At 41.0% G+C, this 12,917-nt stretch overlaps 1 protein-coding gene across 8 annotated transcripts in view; it reads left to right on the top strand.

Annotated features, from left to right (window-relative positions):
* LOC125761659 (oxysterol-binding protein-related protein 8) overlaps positions 1-7,219 on the top strand; it is a 30,099-nt gene extending 22,880 nt beyond the window's left edge. For 6 of the 8 annotated variants that reach the window (XM_049422995.1, XM_049422998.1, XM_049422993.1 and 3 more), the window contains 6 exons: positions 2,416-2,556; positions 2,723-3,179; positions 3,520-4,044; positions 4,168-4,313; positions 4,386-5,734; positions 5,805-7,219. In XM_049422995.1, the coding sequence (XP_049278952.1) occupies positions 2,416-2,556; positions 2,723-3,179; positions 3,520-4,044; positions 4,168-4,313; positions 4,386-5,734; positions 5,805-6,117 (2,931 nt within the window). In that variant the 3' untranslated portion in view covers positions 6,118-7,219. The remainder of the gene's footprint in view (positions 1-2,415; positions 2,557-2,722; positions 3,180-3,519; positions 4,045-4,167; positions 4,314-4,385; positions 5,735-5,804) is intronic. The other 2 variants (XM_049422997.1, XM_049423001.1) reach the window with 2 other exon arrangements.
* The last annotated feature ends 5,698 nt before the right edge of the window (positions 7,220-12,917 follow it).

The following is a 12,917-nucleotide window of genomic DNA, read 5'->3' as shown; positions in this document are numbered from 1 at the left end:
GAAACAATGCGTAGATTTTGAATGCATTTCTAAATATTTGAAGGTCAAAGGGTAATTAGACGAATCGTTAAAGATTCATTAATCTCCAAAGACTTGAGGATCTCTGGCTTCGTTGTTTCGGTGGCTCACGATCTTTTTTTACTTCTTAAGAACGGTCTGACCGTATTAAGACTAAACCGTGTGGACCGGCTATCTCTTGGTAAAACATTCTTCCAGTTCCGTAAATTAAAAAAAATTGATTTATTTAAGATGACACTGCAATGATATAACCAAAACAGTGTCCCAGTCCTGTTTTGTTTATTTTCAGTAGACAAACACGCAGAATCATTTATGAGCTGCTCATTGTTAATGAAGGGAAGGAAATTTCAAGGAAAGCATTGTCGCAAAATGAAAACAAAACGAAGCGCAATACAGCATTTGCTAATGAAGCGGTAGCAATTAACATTTCCTTGCGGAGCTTGCAGCAATTTGATTTGCGTGTGCTGATACGAAAACTAACGAGCGCATGCTTTCCATTCTTTGCGTTTCGTTAAGATCCTGCCGCCTAAAGTTATGCAAGCAAACATCAAAAACGAAACGGCGCGTTAAAGTTAATCTCGGCCCGTGTATTGTTGCGTCCTTCGCCTGCCGGAGAATTCGCCTGTCCATGTTTGCTCGCTTTTATTTCCTGCGGATGTAGCCGTTTTTTTGTGAATAGTCCTTTTTGCAGCGACCGGAACATCGGACCAGGATGAATCATCCGTCTGCATTGTATTTTGTCCGTACACGTGCGCTTTGGTCTAGGTAAATGATATCATTTTTGCGCAAAAATGAAAGCTCCAATAAACGGAGCGAAACTCTTTCATATAATCGTTGTCGTTGCGCGTAATTTATGTAGTATCGGCACGCACATCGGCCCTTACGATGAGAGTATGCCGACTCGAATGCCCTGCCAAGTTCGTAGTTCGCCTTCTGACGGTTCGGCAACGGTTGGTTTTGCTAAAATGATTTGATTGCTGACTGCCGTGCCGGTAGTGGTGTTTTCACTTTTTGCTTCACTCGCGAACTCTCGTCTGCCATGGTTTTTGACGGTGGTACGGTTGTATGTTTCTTTTTTGCTTTGTTTGTTATTGTTTCGAAACCAAGCGAATGGCGTAATTCTCTGGCAGCGTTCGTCCGTATGCCCTAAAGTTATCGGAAATGTTCATCAAACATTGTGTCTGGCGATGTGCATGAAAAACGGTTTCCTCTGTCTCCACCGCTTTAATGGGTTCAGACGACGTCTACCAGCTGGTGTTGCGTTCCTTCGCTATCCATGTTGTGGATTGAAATACTCAAAGGAGTAATGAAATTAAAGTATAAACATCATTTACTAAGCTGTTCCTTTCTTCCTCGTAACCCACGGGAATTGTAACCGGTAAGCGCGCCGATGATAAGCATACTCTGCCGTCTTATAAGGCATATCAGAGCACCCAGAGAGCCTTCTGCTATTGTCGGGTTGGAAAATCGATACCTGCTTACACTGCTGTATGTTGCAAACGACCCGTACGCGTGTGTACACCTTGTCGATTGTCACTCGGTTGGGTTTTCCCCGGGGCAGAAATCGCTGAAGAGCAGCGGTGATGACGGAGGGGGTTTGATGTAATTGGAAGTAATGGTTCCCGTTTCTGTGTGTTACATCAGACGGTACTGCACACCGTTTAAACACGGTGCAGGTGTAGGCAGAAGAGCACTGTGCACTCCGAGACCTTCATTAGTCGGTGAGACGAACTGCTGGTATAATCGGGTTGAAGGAAGCGGGTTTGCAAATTGTTTGAATAACACACGCCGGAAGGATGAACTCAACCGAGCTTGCTACTCTTGTGTGTACGGTCTAGCGCAACACCTTACGTGCAACGTTGGCGATGGCCTTGTGGAAGGTGCGAAAAAGGTCCTTTGCGTTTCCTTTTGGGTAAAAACACCTCTTTTTAGCCATCGCAGCGTAAGATGAAGCCATGGTAAAGTTTATCATGGTCACATGAATACGCCCACAAACACATTCTACTTAAGCTGCGGTACTGTCTGTTTACATGACCTTAATAAACTTGGCTAAATAAAGAATCGTCTGTGTAATGATTACTGTGGGAAGTAATAAAGCTATCGATCTCTAAAACAGATGTCTGGGAAGAGATATTTGTAGATGGCAGGCAATGTGTTGTTGGATTAGGACATGATTATGAGCGATTTTGGTGACAAAAAATAGTCGAAACAATTGAAATCAACCTTTGTTGCAGGAGTAATAGCATTATAGAGAACATTTCCTTTGGTTTGTTGGACAATTATTCCAATATGTTGATTATGTGGCTTCATAGGCATGAAAAGTAGAAGTGGGAAGCAGAAGGAACAATTACTCATAAAACTTGAACTCAATTAACTTTTTTTCCCCTACCATTCCAGCACGATTCTGCCAAACTCAATCGGAAAGAGTCGTACAAAGCACAACGAAAGAACTACAGGCGAGAGAAGAAGCGGGTGGCATCAGAGTTACTCAATTCACTGCAAGACCCGGCCGTCATTGTGCTAGCGGATTGGCTGAAGGTAAGAAGAATAGTAATAAAGCTTTACCTCCAGATGGTTGCACTCCTTTGAACCGAGCCTTTTGTCCCCAGCCAGTCTGGGGGAATGGTTCAAGGACGTTCGATTGCGCCAGAGGTGGCGATACATTTGAATATTTAATTCACCTCTGTTCCGTTCGGTTTTGCAGATTCGAGGAACGCTGAAGTCATGGACAAAGCTGTGGTGTGTGCTTAAGCCAGGCCTGCTGTTCATCTACAAAAGCCCGAAAACGAAAAGCAGTCATTGGGTCGGTACGGTGTTGCTTACATCCTGCCAGGTGATCGAGCGACCGAGCAAAAAGGATGGATTCTGTTTTAAGCTATTCCACCCGCTGGATCAGACAATCTGGGCACCGCGTGGTCCGGACAAGGAAACGATGGGTGCGGTAGTACAGCCACTTCCGACATCGTACCTTATCTTTCGCGCCCCAAGTCAGGCGGCTGGCAAATGTTGGATGGACGCTCTGGAGCTTTCGTTGCGCTGTTCAGCACTGCTGGTGCGTTCCGTGCCGAACATTGACACGAATCTAAGCGAAGGAGCGACCAGCACTACGCACGAAACGCAGTGGTCTGAGGCGGATTATGAAAAACACTTCGATGAGCATGGTAAGGAATGAGGACACGGGACCTGTCAAGGTTGTGCAATTTCTTTTTCTTATAATATGTGTACCCTGAAACTAATTGATGGTTCTTTTCTTTTTGCTGTATCCCTTTAAAATCACGCATTTATTTGTTCCCTTTGCGTTTGTGCCTTTGTTACCTTGTACTGATTACATCTCACATATATTCCCGCATATCGTGTGTTTCTGACTGCTGTTATGTCGTTCCAATGTTGGTCTGTTCCACCTACATCCCTTACGGCTTTGTGAATATCCTTCCCATCTTTCCAAATTTACCTGTGGTCAATGCTCGCTCGACTCTATCCCCATGTATGTGCGTCCTTCAGCTCCGCGCCTGAAAGAACATTTGAACTATCTGCTCAAGTATCTTCCACCATCCCCGCCGGAGAAGAACAACCTGCGTGTAGAACCGATAGAAAAATCCCTGCCCCGTAGCGCTTGCCCTTCGCCGACACCGATCTTTCAGCAGCTCTACCTGGCGGTTGCTCACTGGGAGCGCTATCTGCGAGATTCGCCGGAATTTTTCCGCTGCCGATCGGTTGACATCGGTGTTCCGTTGCGTCGACGGATGCCATCATCCTCCGGAACGGTTTCACCGGCTGGTGTCGATGGGGACGAGGAAGAAGACGAGGAAGTGTTCAAGACTAGCGGGCAGGATGACGGTGCGATGCTGATGGCAGGTGGCAAGCGGCGCAATTCGTATCAGGTCGGAAGCAACATTGTGCCGGTAGCATCCGACGCTGGCAAACTAATGGCGGTTAATGGTTCCGAGAAGCTGCGCCGTCGTAGTTCACCGGCAGATTTCTCCAAAGGTCACCATGGCATCACAATACGCATCTCTGACGATCAATGTGGGAATTTTTAAGTTTTTAGTTATCTTCAATCACTTTTCTCAGTCAATGCAGGAAGAATTCCTTTCGTGGTTTTGGTTATCCTAACGGAATGGTTTTGTCTATTTGTTTTTATCTTCTTAGATCTGGACATCGATAGCCAGCTGGATCAGGGCACGATGGTATCCGCAGGCGAATCGGAGTCTGAGTCAGACTTGGGTGAAGGTATGGATGTGGAAGAATTTCCCGAAACACCTTATGTGCACTCGCCCGAGGAAGAGTTTGGTGCGGTAAGTTCGCAACTCTCCTTGAAAATGCTTTTACAAGATTCTAACTCATCAAATTGGTTCGTATTTTTGCAGGCTGGCGAGCAAGTGGAAGAATTACCGGAGGAGCATAAAAGTTTGATTTGGTTTCTGGTAAAACAGGTGCGTCCTGGGATGGATCTCAGCAAGGTGGTCTTACCGACATTCATACTGGAACCTCGCTCGTTTTTGGACAAACTTGCCGACTCGTACTATCATGCTGATATTCTTTCGAAGGCAGTGCTTGAAGACGATCCATTCACTCGCATGAAAACGGTGGTCCAGTGGTATTTATCTGGGTTCTACAAGAAACCGAAGGGGCTGAAAAAACCGTACAATCCGATCCTGGGCGAAACGTTCCGGTGTTACTGGCAGCACGAAAACGGCAGTAGGACATTCTATATTGCCGAACAGGTATCCCACCATCCACCGGTATCGGTGTTTTACGTAACAAATCGTCAGGATGGATTTTCTATCAGCTGTAGCATACTGGCAAAGTCCAAGTTCTATGGCAATAGTACATCGGCCATCTTAGAGGGTGTCGCAACGCTGACACTGTTACCGCGCGGCGAATGCTACACACTAACTGTACCGTACGCGCACTGTAAGGGAATCCTAATGGGGACGCTTTCGATGGAGCTGGGTGGCAAAGTGTCGATCGAGTGTGAAAACACGGGCTATAAAACAGAGCTGGAGTTCAAGCTGAAACCGTTCCTGGGGGGCAATGAGTACACGAATCTGGTGGTCGGCAAACTAAAGCTGGGCAAGGAAACGATGGCTTCCATCAACGGACACTGGGACAGCGAGATACGGATAAAAGATTCACGCACGAACGAGGAAACGCTTCTTTTTAATCCTACGCCGGATATACGTGGTCGCCGTCTTAAACGGTTTACCGTACCCATGGAGTCGCAGGGTATGAACGAATCGGAACGGCTGTGGCAACACGTATCGGCTGCCATACATCGGGACGATCAGGTAGGAGCAACCGAGGAAAAGACGGCCCTTGAAGAGGCGCAACGAATCTCGGCCAAGGAGCGGAAGGCAACCTGCACCGAGTGGGTACCGCTGCTATTTCAGCAGGACTTTGTTACCGGCCAGTGGCACTATAAGTTTGCTGATCTGCGCCCATGGGATCCACGGAACGATCTGCGGCAGTATGAGAGTAATTACCGGATCCAAACGAAAACTCGTCACCAAGCGCCGATGGTGCGTACGGCATCCGTCGTAAGCACTGATCCGTTGAACATACTACAGGTGGATTCACGAGGTTCACTGCGTAAAAATCGCTCCGGAGCGATAAAATCTAGGAAAATATCTTCCAACACATCGACGCCGGATCTGAACGATCCGAATTCGGATTCTAGTCATTCTAACGGCCATGACACCGTACTTTCTAGCACAAGGTAAGCAACGCTGTTTTCGCTCGTCAAATTGACCGTTTGAAATGTATCCGATCTATTTTTAAATTTGCAGAATCATGCAAACGCTGGATGACATCAACAAAAAGCTGGAGGAGCATTCCAAGAAGCTTGTTAAACTGCAGCTGGACATGGACAAAATACATTGGGCACCGCCACGTAGATCGCAGTTGAGCGCGGACGGCCCGATGGGAATTTTTACGTCGATTAACGTTAGGACGGCGGTGTTCGTTGTTATTGGATTACTGATACAGATGTTGATTTCATGGTTTCTCATCAAGCGTTCGCTTGCCACAGTGATCACAACTGGCAGTAGTGAGACCGACGGAGGAGGTGGCGGCGCCAGTGCAGCAATCAATGAAAACTAAGCATTATATTCGTGTGCATCGTAAGCGTATGAAGGATACATATTAGATTACGCTATTTGATACTCTTTTATATATACATTCATCGGTCAACCGATTGACGCATATTGACGCTGTAGCTAGAGTTCCGAGGAAAGCTTTCTATGCATGGGTATCAATTTTCCTAAACAGTGTACCAGGCGCCTCCATTACCCGCGACATAATGCCTAAACAAATTTATATCCTTGTTACAGGTTTAGATATTGACTTCCTTCACTAACCATAAGCTTGAAACAAATGAAAAAAAAAAAACTTTTGTAAAATCTCTACAGAAACATAGAAAGGATAAAAAGCTTGACGATGTGAGCTTTCGCCAAAGGCTCAATAACCATTTCCTCTCCCAAGGTTTCCCACTTTTACCACAAAAGGCTTTTCTGCTAACGGTAACATTCCATATAAGCTTTGTTTGCCGCCGGCGGCTAGCGAAGACACAGTGGTCGTGTGGCAGTGCCCTCTGGTGACTTTTTTCGTTTCAATCGGCCCAGCTTATATTAAACAACACTTGAACGTGTTTTCCCAACCAAACATTAATCGAATCTGGTTTTAGGGTTAAATACAAAGCGCAAAGAGCTTAATATACATAATCTGTGAAAAAAAAAACTAAAAAAAGCAACAATTACATAACGAATGGTTTCTAGAACGTTGTAATCTCGAAACGCAGTATACTTTATAGCTACTAGTAGTCGTCGGTTTTAGAGTGTTTTTGCCAAATTGTTGGTATAGTGATACTTTGATACCCTTTGATCAATAATTTCTCGTTTGCTTTGGCCTGAACGCTGTATCGTATTTCTGTTTGTTTGTCATTGTTTTGCTTGTTCGCTCTGCTAAAGCCATGCTTTGCGTTCGTGGAGCGATATGCAGTATACTTATATTAATTATTTGCCTTTAGAGTTAATGGTGTTACAATTGCAATAATGTACGAAATGGTATTAGTAAGTAATGGTGTATTGACAGCAACAGTTGTCAGGTTGGGCAAACAGCTATAGTACCATCGCTGGCATAATCATATTGTTATTAACTGGAATAAACTTTGACGAGTGGCAATCTCTGAACGAATGAAGAAGTAGACGAACGTTTTTTTGTATATAATTTTGTTGTTATATAAATGGGAAGAAAGAAATGTTTCAATATTTCAACATCAATCAACATTGCTTTGAGCATTGGGCAAGGGAATGTTCATATTTCTATACATTTGACGTTTTAATGTTCACCATAACACATTTAAATTAGTGAAAACACATTTCAACTCATTTAACTTTAATTCATAATATCAATATTTAGTACATTGCTCACAAAAGAAACAAAAAGTGTTAATATCGCATCTAGCCATACCGGTCAGATGTAATGGTCCGGAAGGGTTTATTATCCTGATATTGCTGACAAAGTAGTAAGGATAGGCGTACGCAAGCAAAACGCACCAAATCACATCACCGTGCATCATTTCTGGAAACTACATCGCATACATACTGGTACGGTTGAAATAATTAGTGCATGACTAGGCGCCTCCATGGGTATGAAGGCCAATAACATTGTAAAAAAAACTTTAAAGGTCATCTAACGGTGAAGCAGGTCGAAACAGATCGTCAGGTTGAAACATATCAATTACTATGCATAGCAATCGGTTGGAATCAATTTTTTTTTTACGTCATCGGTTGCCCTCTGTCCTCGCCGCTGGGATGATAATTGAATGTATTTATCATTTCGCTCCCGGCAATAACGAATATGCCAAGCAGGGTGGATAAAACAAGGACACCTTTTTACAGCTCATTTGATAATAATATCGCTGCGGTACAAGCGGTTGGGATATGCTACCACTAAAGTGAGTAGGGTTTGAATATAGACTGGGGAATAAAAATAAAATATCAAAACCGATAAAGACAAAGATCACATAACGAGAAATATTGAGTAAAAAATGTTAGCAAACTTTAAGCATTTTAGTGCAAACACGAATGGATGGATGCTGGAAGTTATTTTAAATGGTTTATTTAAAATTTCTACTTCTATTCCAGCAATCGAATAAAAAAATCATTTTATACCATTTTTTTATTCTCTCTCTGTTGATGGTGCTGGAAAAAAATGTTATTTTCCCACCTGTACTATTCGTACTGTTCATTATGCATTCTTATTTTATCCATTACCTGTTTATCAAGCATTGAAAATAGCACAGTTTATTCGACTGTAAAATACAACTCCATCAACAACCTACAAAAAGGTTATGATACGGCCATCAACAATGAGCCCGAATGCATTGAGTATGCAATTGAGTCAAGTGTATGTGTTGTTCCCTCTTTCTCTCCTTCTGTTAGTGTACTTCATTTAATCATTTAGTCCGTTGCAATACACAATGGATGCAAATTTATAGTACCGATTCTATCAGACAGGTTTTGTAATTGTTCTTTTTTTCGCGCGTGTGTGTGTGTTTGAAACACAATCAATCATTACAAATGTAGACAACTTAATTTTATGGTCGAACCACGGAATCAACCAATTGATTCGAATCGATGAACTGAATCGGGACCGAATGTTTCAAATCGATAATTGAATAATTTAATGCATCTGACTATATAAGTTCGCTTACCGCGTGTAGTTGCACATTTTGATCGAGGGGGTCGTGTTTTCGCAATTTGCCTCTTTTGCAACCTTACACTCCTGGTTTTTTTTGTGTTGGCTTTTTTTTCCTTCCCATTTTCGTCATCGGTTGAACATCATGTATTCGTACCCGTACCGTACCGTTGATGTTGGTTGGATCAGTTACGGTGAAGGTTGATTTATTCCTTGCAGCTCGTATCGATTGGCAAAACCGCGCGCGGAAGGTAGAACAATCCCCTGGTCAGGTTCCCTGGCGTTGCTAATTAATGGTTCAGTCAACCGGCAAAACTGGAGATTGACAGCTGCGGTTGGCCGGTTATGAGGTCGAAAATGGAACCATTGAATGAGTAAGCAGTTTAAAATTTCGATTCTGATCCCTCACATCGCACGCTTGGTTTTAGGAAATAACTGATGAATAATCAAGTTTCAACGGCGTTATGGACGGTAACGTCTTCGTGGAACTTTTTAGTCCAAATGAATGTGTGATGTTTTCATAATATTCATAGAAATTAAGACTTAAATTATGCAAGACAGTAATAAGTATTTAAATTCGACTTCGAAGGCATTTAGATAAGCAAATTAAAAAAAAAGTGTTTAAACTAATTTTCGACATGTATAATAGACTATTTAATTTGTTGGTTAATTTCTGATTTATTTATTTTTTCTTTCACTTACGAGTTCATTCATTCATTTATGTTTTTTACATACTTGTTATAATATTTATATTTATTTAAGTTCGAATAAGAGAACTACATTTTTTGCCCAATAAAAAGTGTCATTCTAAGCATTCCCCACAGAGGCCATACATACGTGCATAAACCATTGCCAAACGCTATAAATGGGCAATGGAAATAGTAATAAAAAACCATGAAAAACCAGACCCGTATCATTCATACGGAGGGTTACACGTTTTCGCCTGCTGTTAGATCTTCCACCTTCAACCGATAGGAACCAAACCGTGCTAAAGTATAAAAAAACGAGATGATGATGTGCCCGGTACGATGTTAGATGGATAGATGGATTGGTTACGCAGCCCCATAAGGGGTGTGTGTGCGGGTGCTGCTTCGCAGAGAAGCAGATATGAATTTTTACGACGTTATTAAAAAGTAATCAGCAAAAATTATCGAAAACTTTGACGCTCGCGTGGGATGCTTTGGATGTCCTCGCACACATCCTTCGGGGCCGTTTGCCGCTGGTGTTTTTTTTTGGTGTAACCACCGATATGTGTGTGTGTGTGTGCGTGGAATGCAAAGGCTTTGGTTCGTCGGGACAAGGAAAACGGCAGGTCGTTGGGTTAATATCTTAATCGAATGGCCATCAATTTATGAGCAGAGCAGAGAGATAAGAAATAAGTCACGGTCAGGAAAAGGGCGACGGGATGACGTATGTTAATGTTTTTTTTTGTTAAGGGATGATAATGTTAAGTATGAGCAAACGATAATGGCTGTGTTGCGGACGAAATTGATTTCGTTAGACACATGTTTCGATTTTTTATTGGAAAAACAAACTTTTTTCATTACGCAGTTTGATCTGATTTTTATGATTAAAATCCAAACAAAGTTATTTTTAGTGATAAAATAATAAAAAGTTTAATTCTTTTAAACACTATTATCCTTCCTTTTAATGGAGTCAATGGATATTTAAATTAAAACTGTTACATAGTAAAATAAAATTGTTAAATAAATGTAGCAAATCAAAAGATTTAGAAAACATTGTGTTACATATTGACATAAAATAAATTATGTAGAAATAATATTAAATAGCGTATAATGTGTGCATGGTCTCGGTCAATTATTCCATAAAGCATAGAATAGAAGTACCCTACTGAACCAAACTGCAAACAAAAAAAATCTTCCAAAAGACATTAAATGCTAATTACGCCGGTGGTTTTGCAGAGCACTTGACCGAAACTACCAATTACCTTGTGTCAATTTTTTTACCACTTCATTTACGGATATGTAGTAATTATTAGATGGTGATAATAATGATGCTGCCCTTGTGGAGACGTTAAATAATTATGTGGTGAATCATCACCACCGTCGACGCACGGTTCAAAGTTGCACCGAGGAATTATTTCGTAATCCCAAACATGAGCTTTGATCTGAAGCAAGAGGATAAGAAATTTAAGCATTTGGTTGTTTAAAGAACCATAATGTAGCGCATCACCGCGATGCACCCCGATGCTCGATCGCACATTGCCATCTCGAACGTTTCGAACGCAGCCTACAACACCCCCCTGCAGTTCGCCATACGGCAGCGTAAATTAAGTCGTTATTCCGTTACCGACACTAATATCCCTTTCTGGGCACGTTCCGCCTAATGATGGTGGAATATTTCTTGCCGGGTTGGGTAACATTCCCGTCCGAAAGTGGGACGCCCGTTCGGTGTGATCGTGTTTATGGAACGCGTTTATGCTGTTCCGGCAGCGACCTAACGGATCCGTTCTTAAAAAAAAAAACAGAAAACCTTCTCGATCCGGTCTTATGCGACGACGTGAAAAAGGATCAGATTAAGGAACGGTCCGCTGCTGGTACTGCAAACACGTTCTGTTTTGGTGTTGGTTAAATTTCGGCTGTTGGAATGCCATTAATCATCGAAACTATTAAATGAGTAATGGCGGGCATTTAAAGCACCGTGAAATCAGTGGGATATGAAGTGTTGCCCCGTTTCGGCAGAGCGTTTCCGGCGGTGCTGGTAGCGTTGAAGCGAAGGATACCAATAAAAAAAAGGGATCTGACGGGTAGCACAGTTTAATATTCATGCTATAGACATTTAACGGGGGATAATATCATTCCATCTTGCGGTTGAGTGAAGATGAGCGTATCGTTTGTACGTAATCTTAACATTGGGCGCTTTGAACCTTGTATTATAGTGTGTTTTTGTGTATAAAGCAATTATAAAAATGGTTAAGTATTAGCATTTTTGTATTAACTTATTTAATGTTATATAGTTAAGCACAAGTTTAACTGTAAGAATATTGAATATATTTTAATAGTGTGCATTAGTTGCAAGTTTATTTTACAATAGTTTAATTTGTACACGCTTGGCGTCTATTGCTTAATTTAGTAATCATTGAAAAAATTCAATTATCCATGTTTGTATAAATTTCTCTCTCTCTTCTTGGCTTTTAACGACCTTACAGGTCACGCCGGCCATTTCTGGCTTACTAGACTTATTTTTACCTCGTAGCCGGATAGTCAGTCCTTGCTACGGGGGACGGTCCGGATGGGATTCGAACCCGGTACGGCCGTGTGGATTGGCGCCGTTTATCACATGCACCATCGGGCCGCCCCGTATAAATTTATCATACTGTTTATCATCATCATTGTATAAATTTATCACTTCTTAATTTGTTCTCTTTCTTTTCTTTTCTTTTTTCATATAACCTTTACAACAAGCAAGGGGTTTAACTATTTTGAAATAGAAAGCACTATTATCAGTTATGATAGAAAATTTATTAATATAAATATATTACAAATTACATGTGCATTACAATTAGTAAAACTTATGTTCTACAAATTGTATACTAGAAGAACTTTGTATCTTTATTGTATTGTATTATTAACAATTATTTACCAGTTTTATTTTGTGTCACTATATTTTTCTTTTACTATTGTTTTAATCTTGTTGTTTTATTGATTTTTTTTATTTGTGTCTCTTAATTTATAAGTTTCATTTTATTACATAGTTTTTGTTTTAGCAGTTTTAAGTTTTTATCGGCATGCAGCCATTTTAAAATATTTTTTATTTCATTTTTTAAAATCTTCACCCAACAAATTGAACGACCATTATGTCATGTGTGTATTAATAATTATCTAACTGCTGTTTGTTTTGGATTAGTTATATTCTTCATTTTTCTCGTTGTTGTCTCGTTGTTAATATGAGCTTCTCTCTTTCTCTCTCTCTCTCTCTCTCTCTCTCTTTCTCGTTCTCTCAATCTTTCTCTTTCCCTCTATCTCTTGTTGGACTTAATGAGAGTTAATGTTACCTATCATAATAATTAATTCATACTTATAAATATAATAAAAAATCCTAATGTAACATATTAAATAAATGTTAAAACAATTCATGAAATACCTATTTAAAATAATTAATAATAATTGTAAAAAAATGTTAAGAACCACTAAAACTAAAGGAGCGCTAGTTTTATTATTTACTAAAGCATAGATTGTTGC

The sequence above is a fragment of the Anopheles funestus genome, chromosome 2RL (assembly GCF_943734845.2).
Source record: "Anopheles funestus chromosome 2RL, idAnoFuneDA-416_04, whole genome shotgun sequence".
NCBI classification, from domain to species: Eukaryota; Metazoa; Arthropoda; class Insecta; order Diptera; family Culicidae; genus Anopheles; species Anopheles funestus.
Note: the sequence above shows the minus strand (reverse complement) of the source record. Positions and strands in the feature narration are given on the sequence as shown.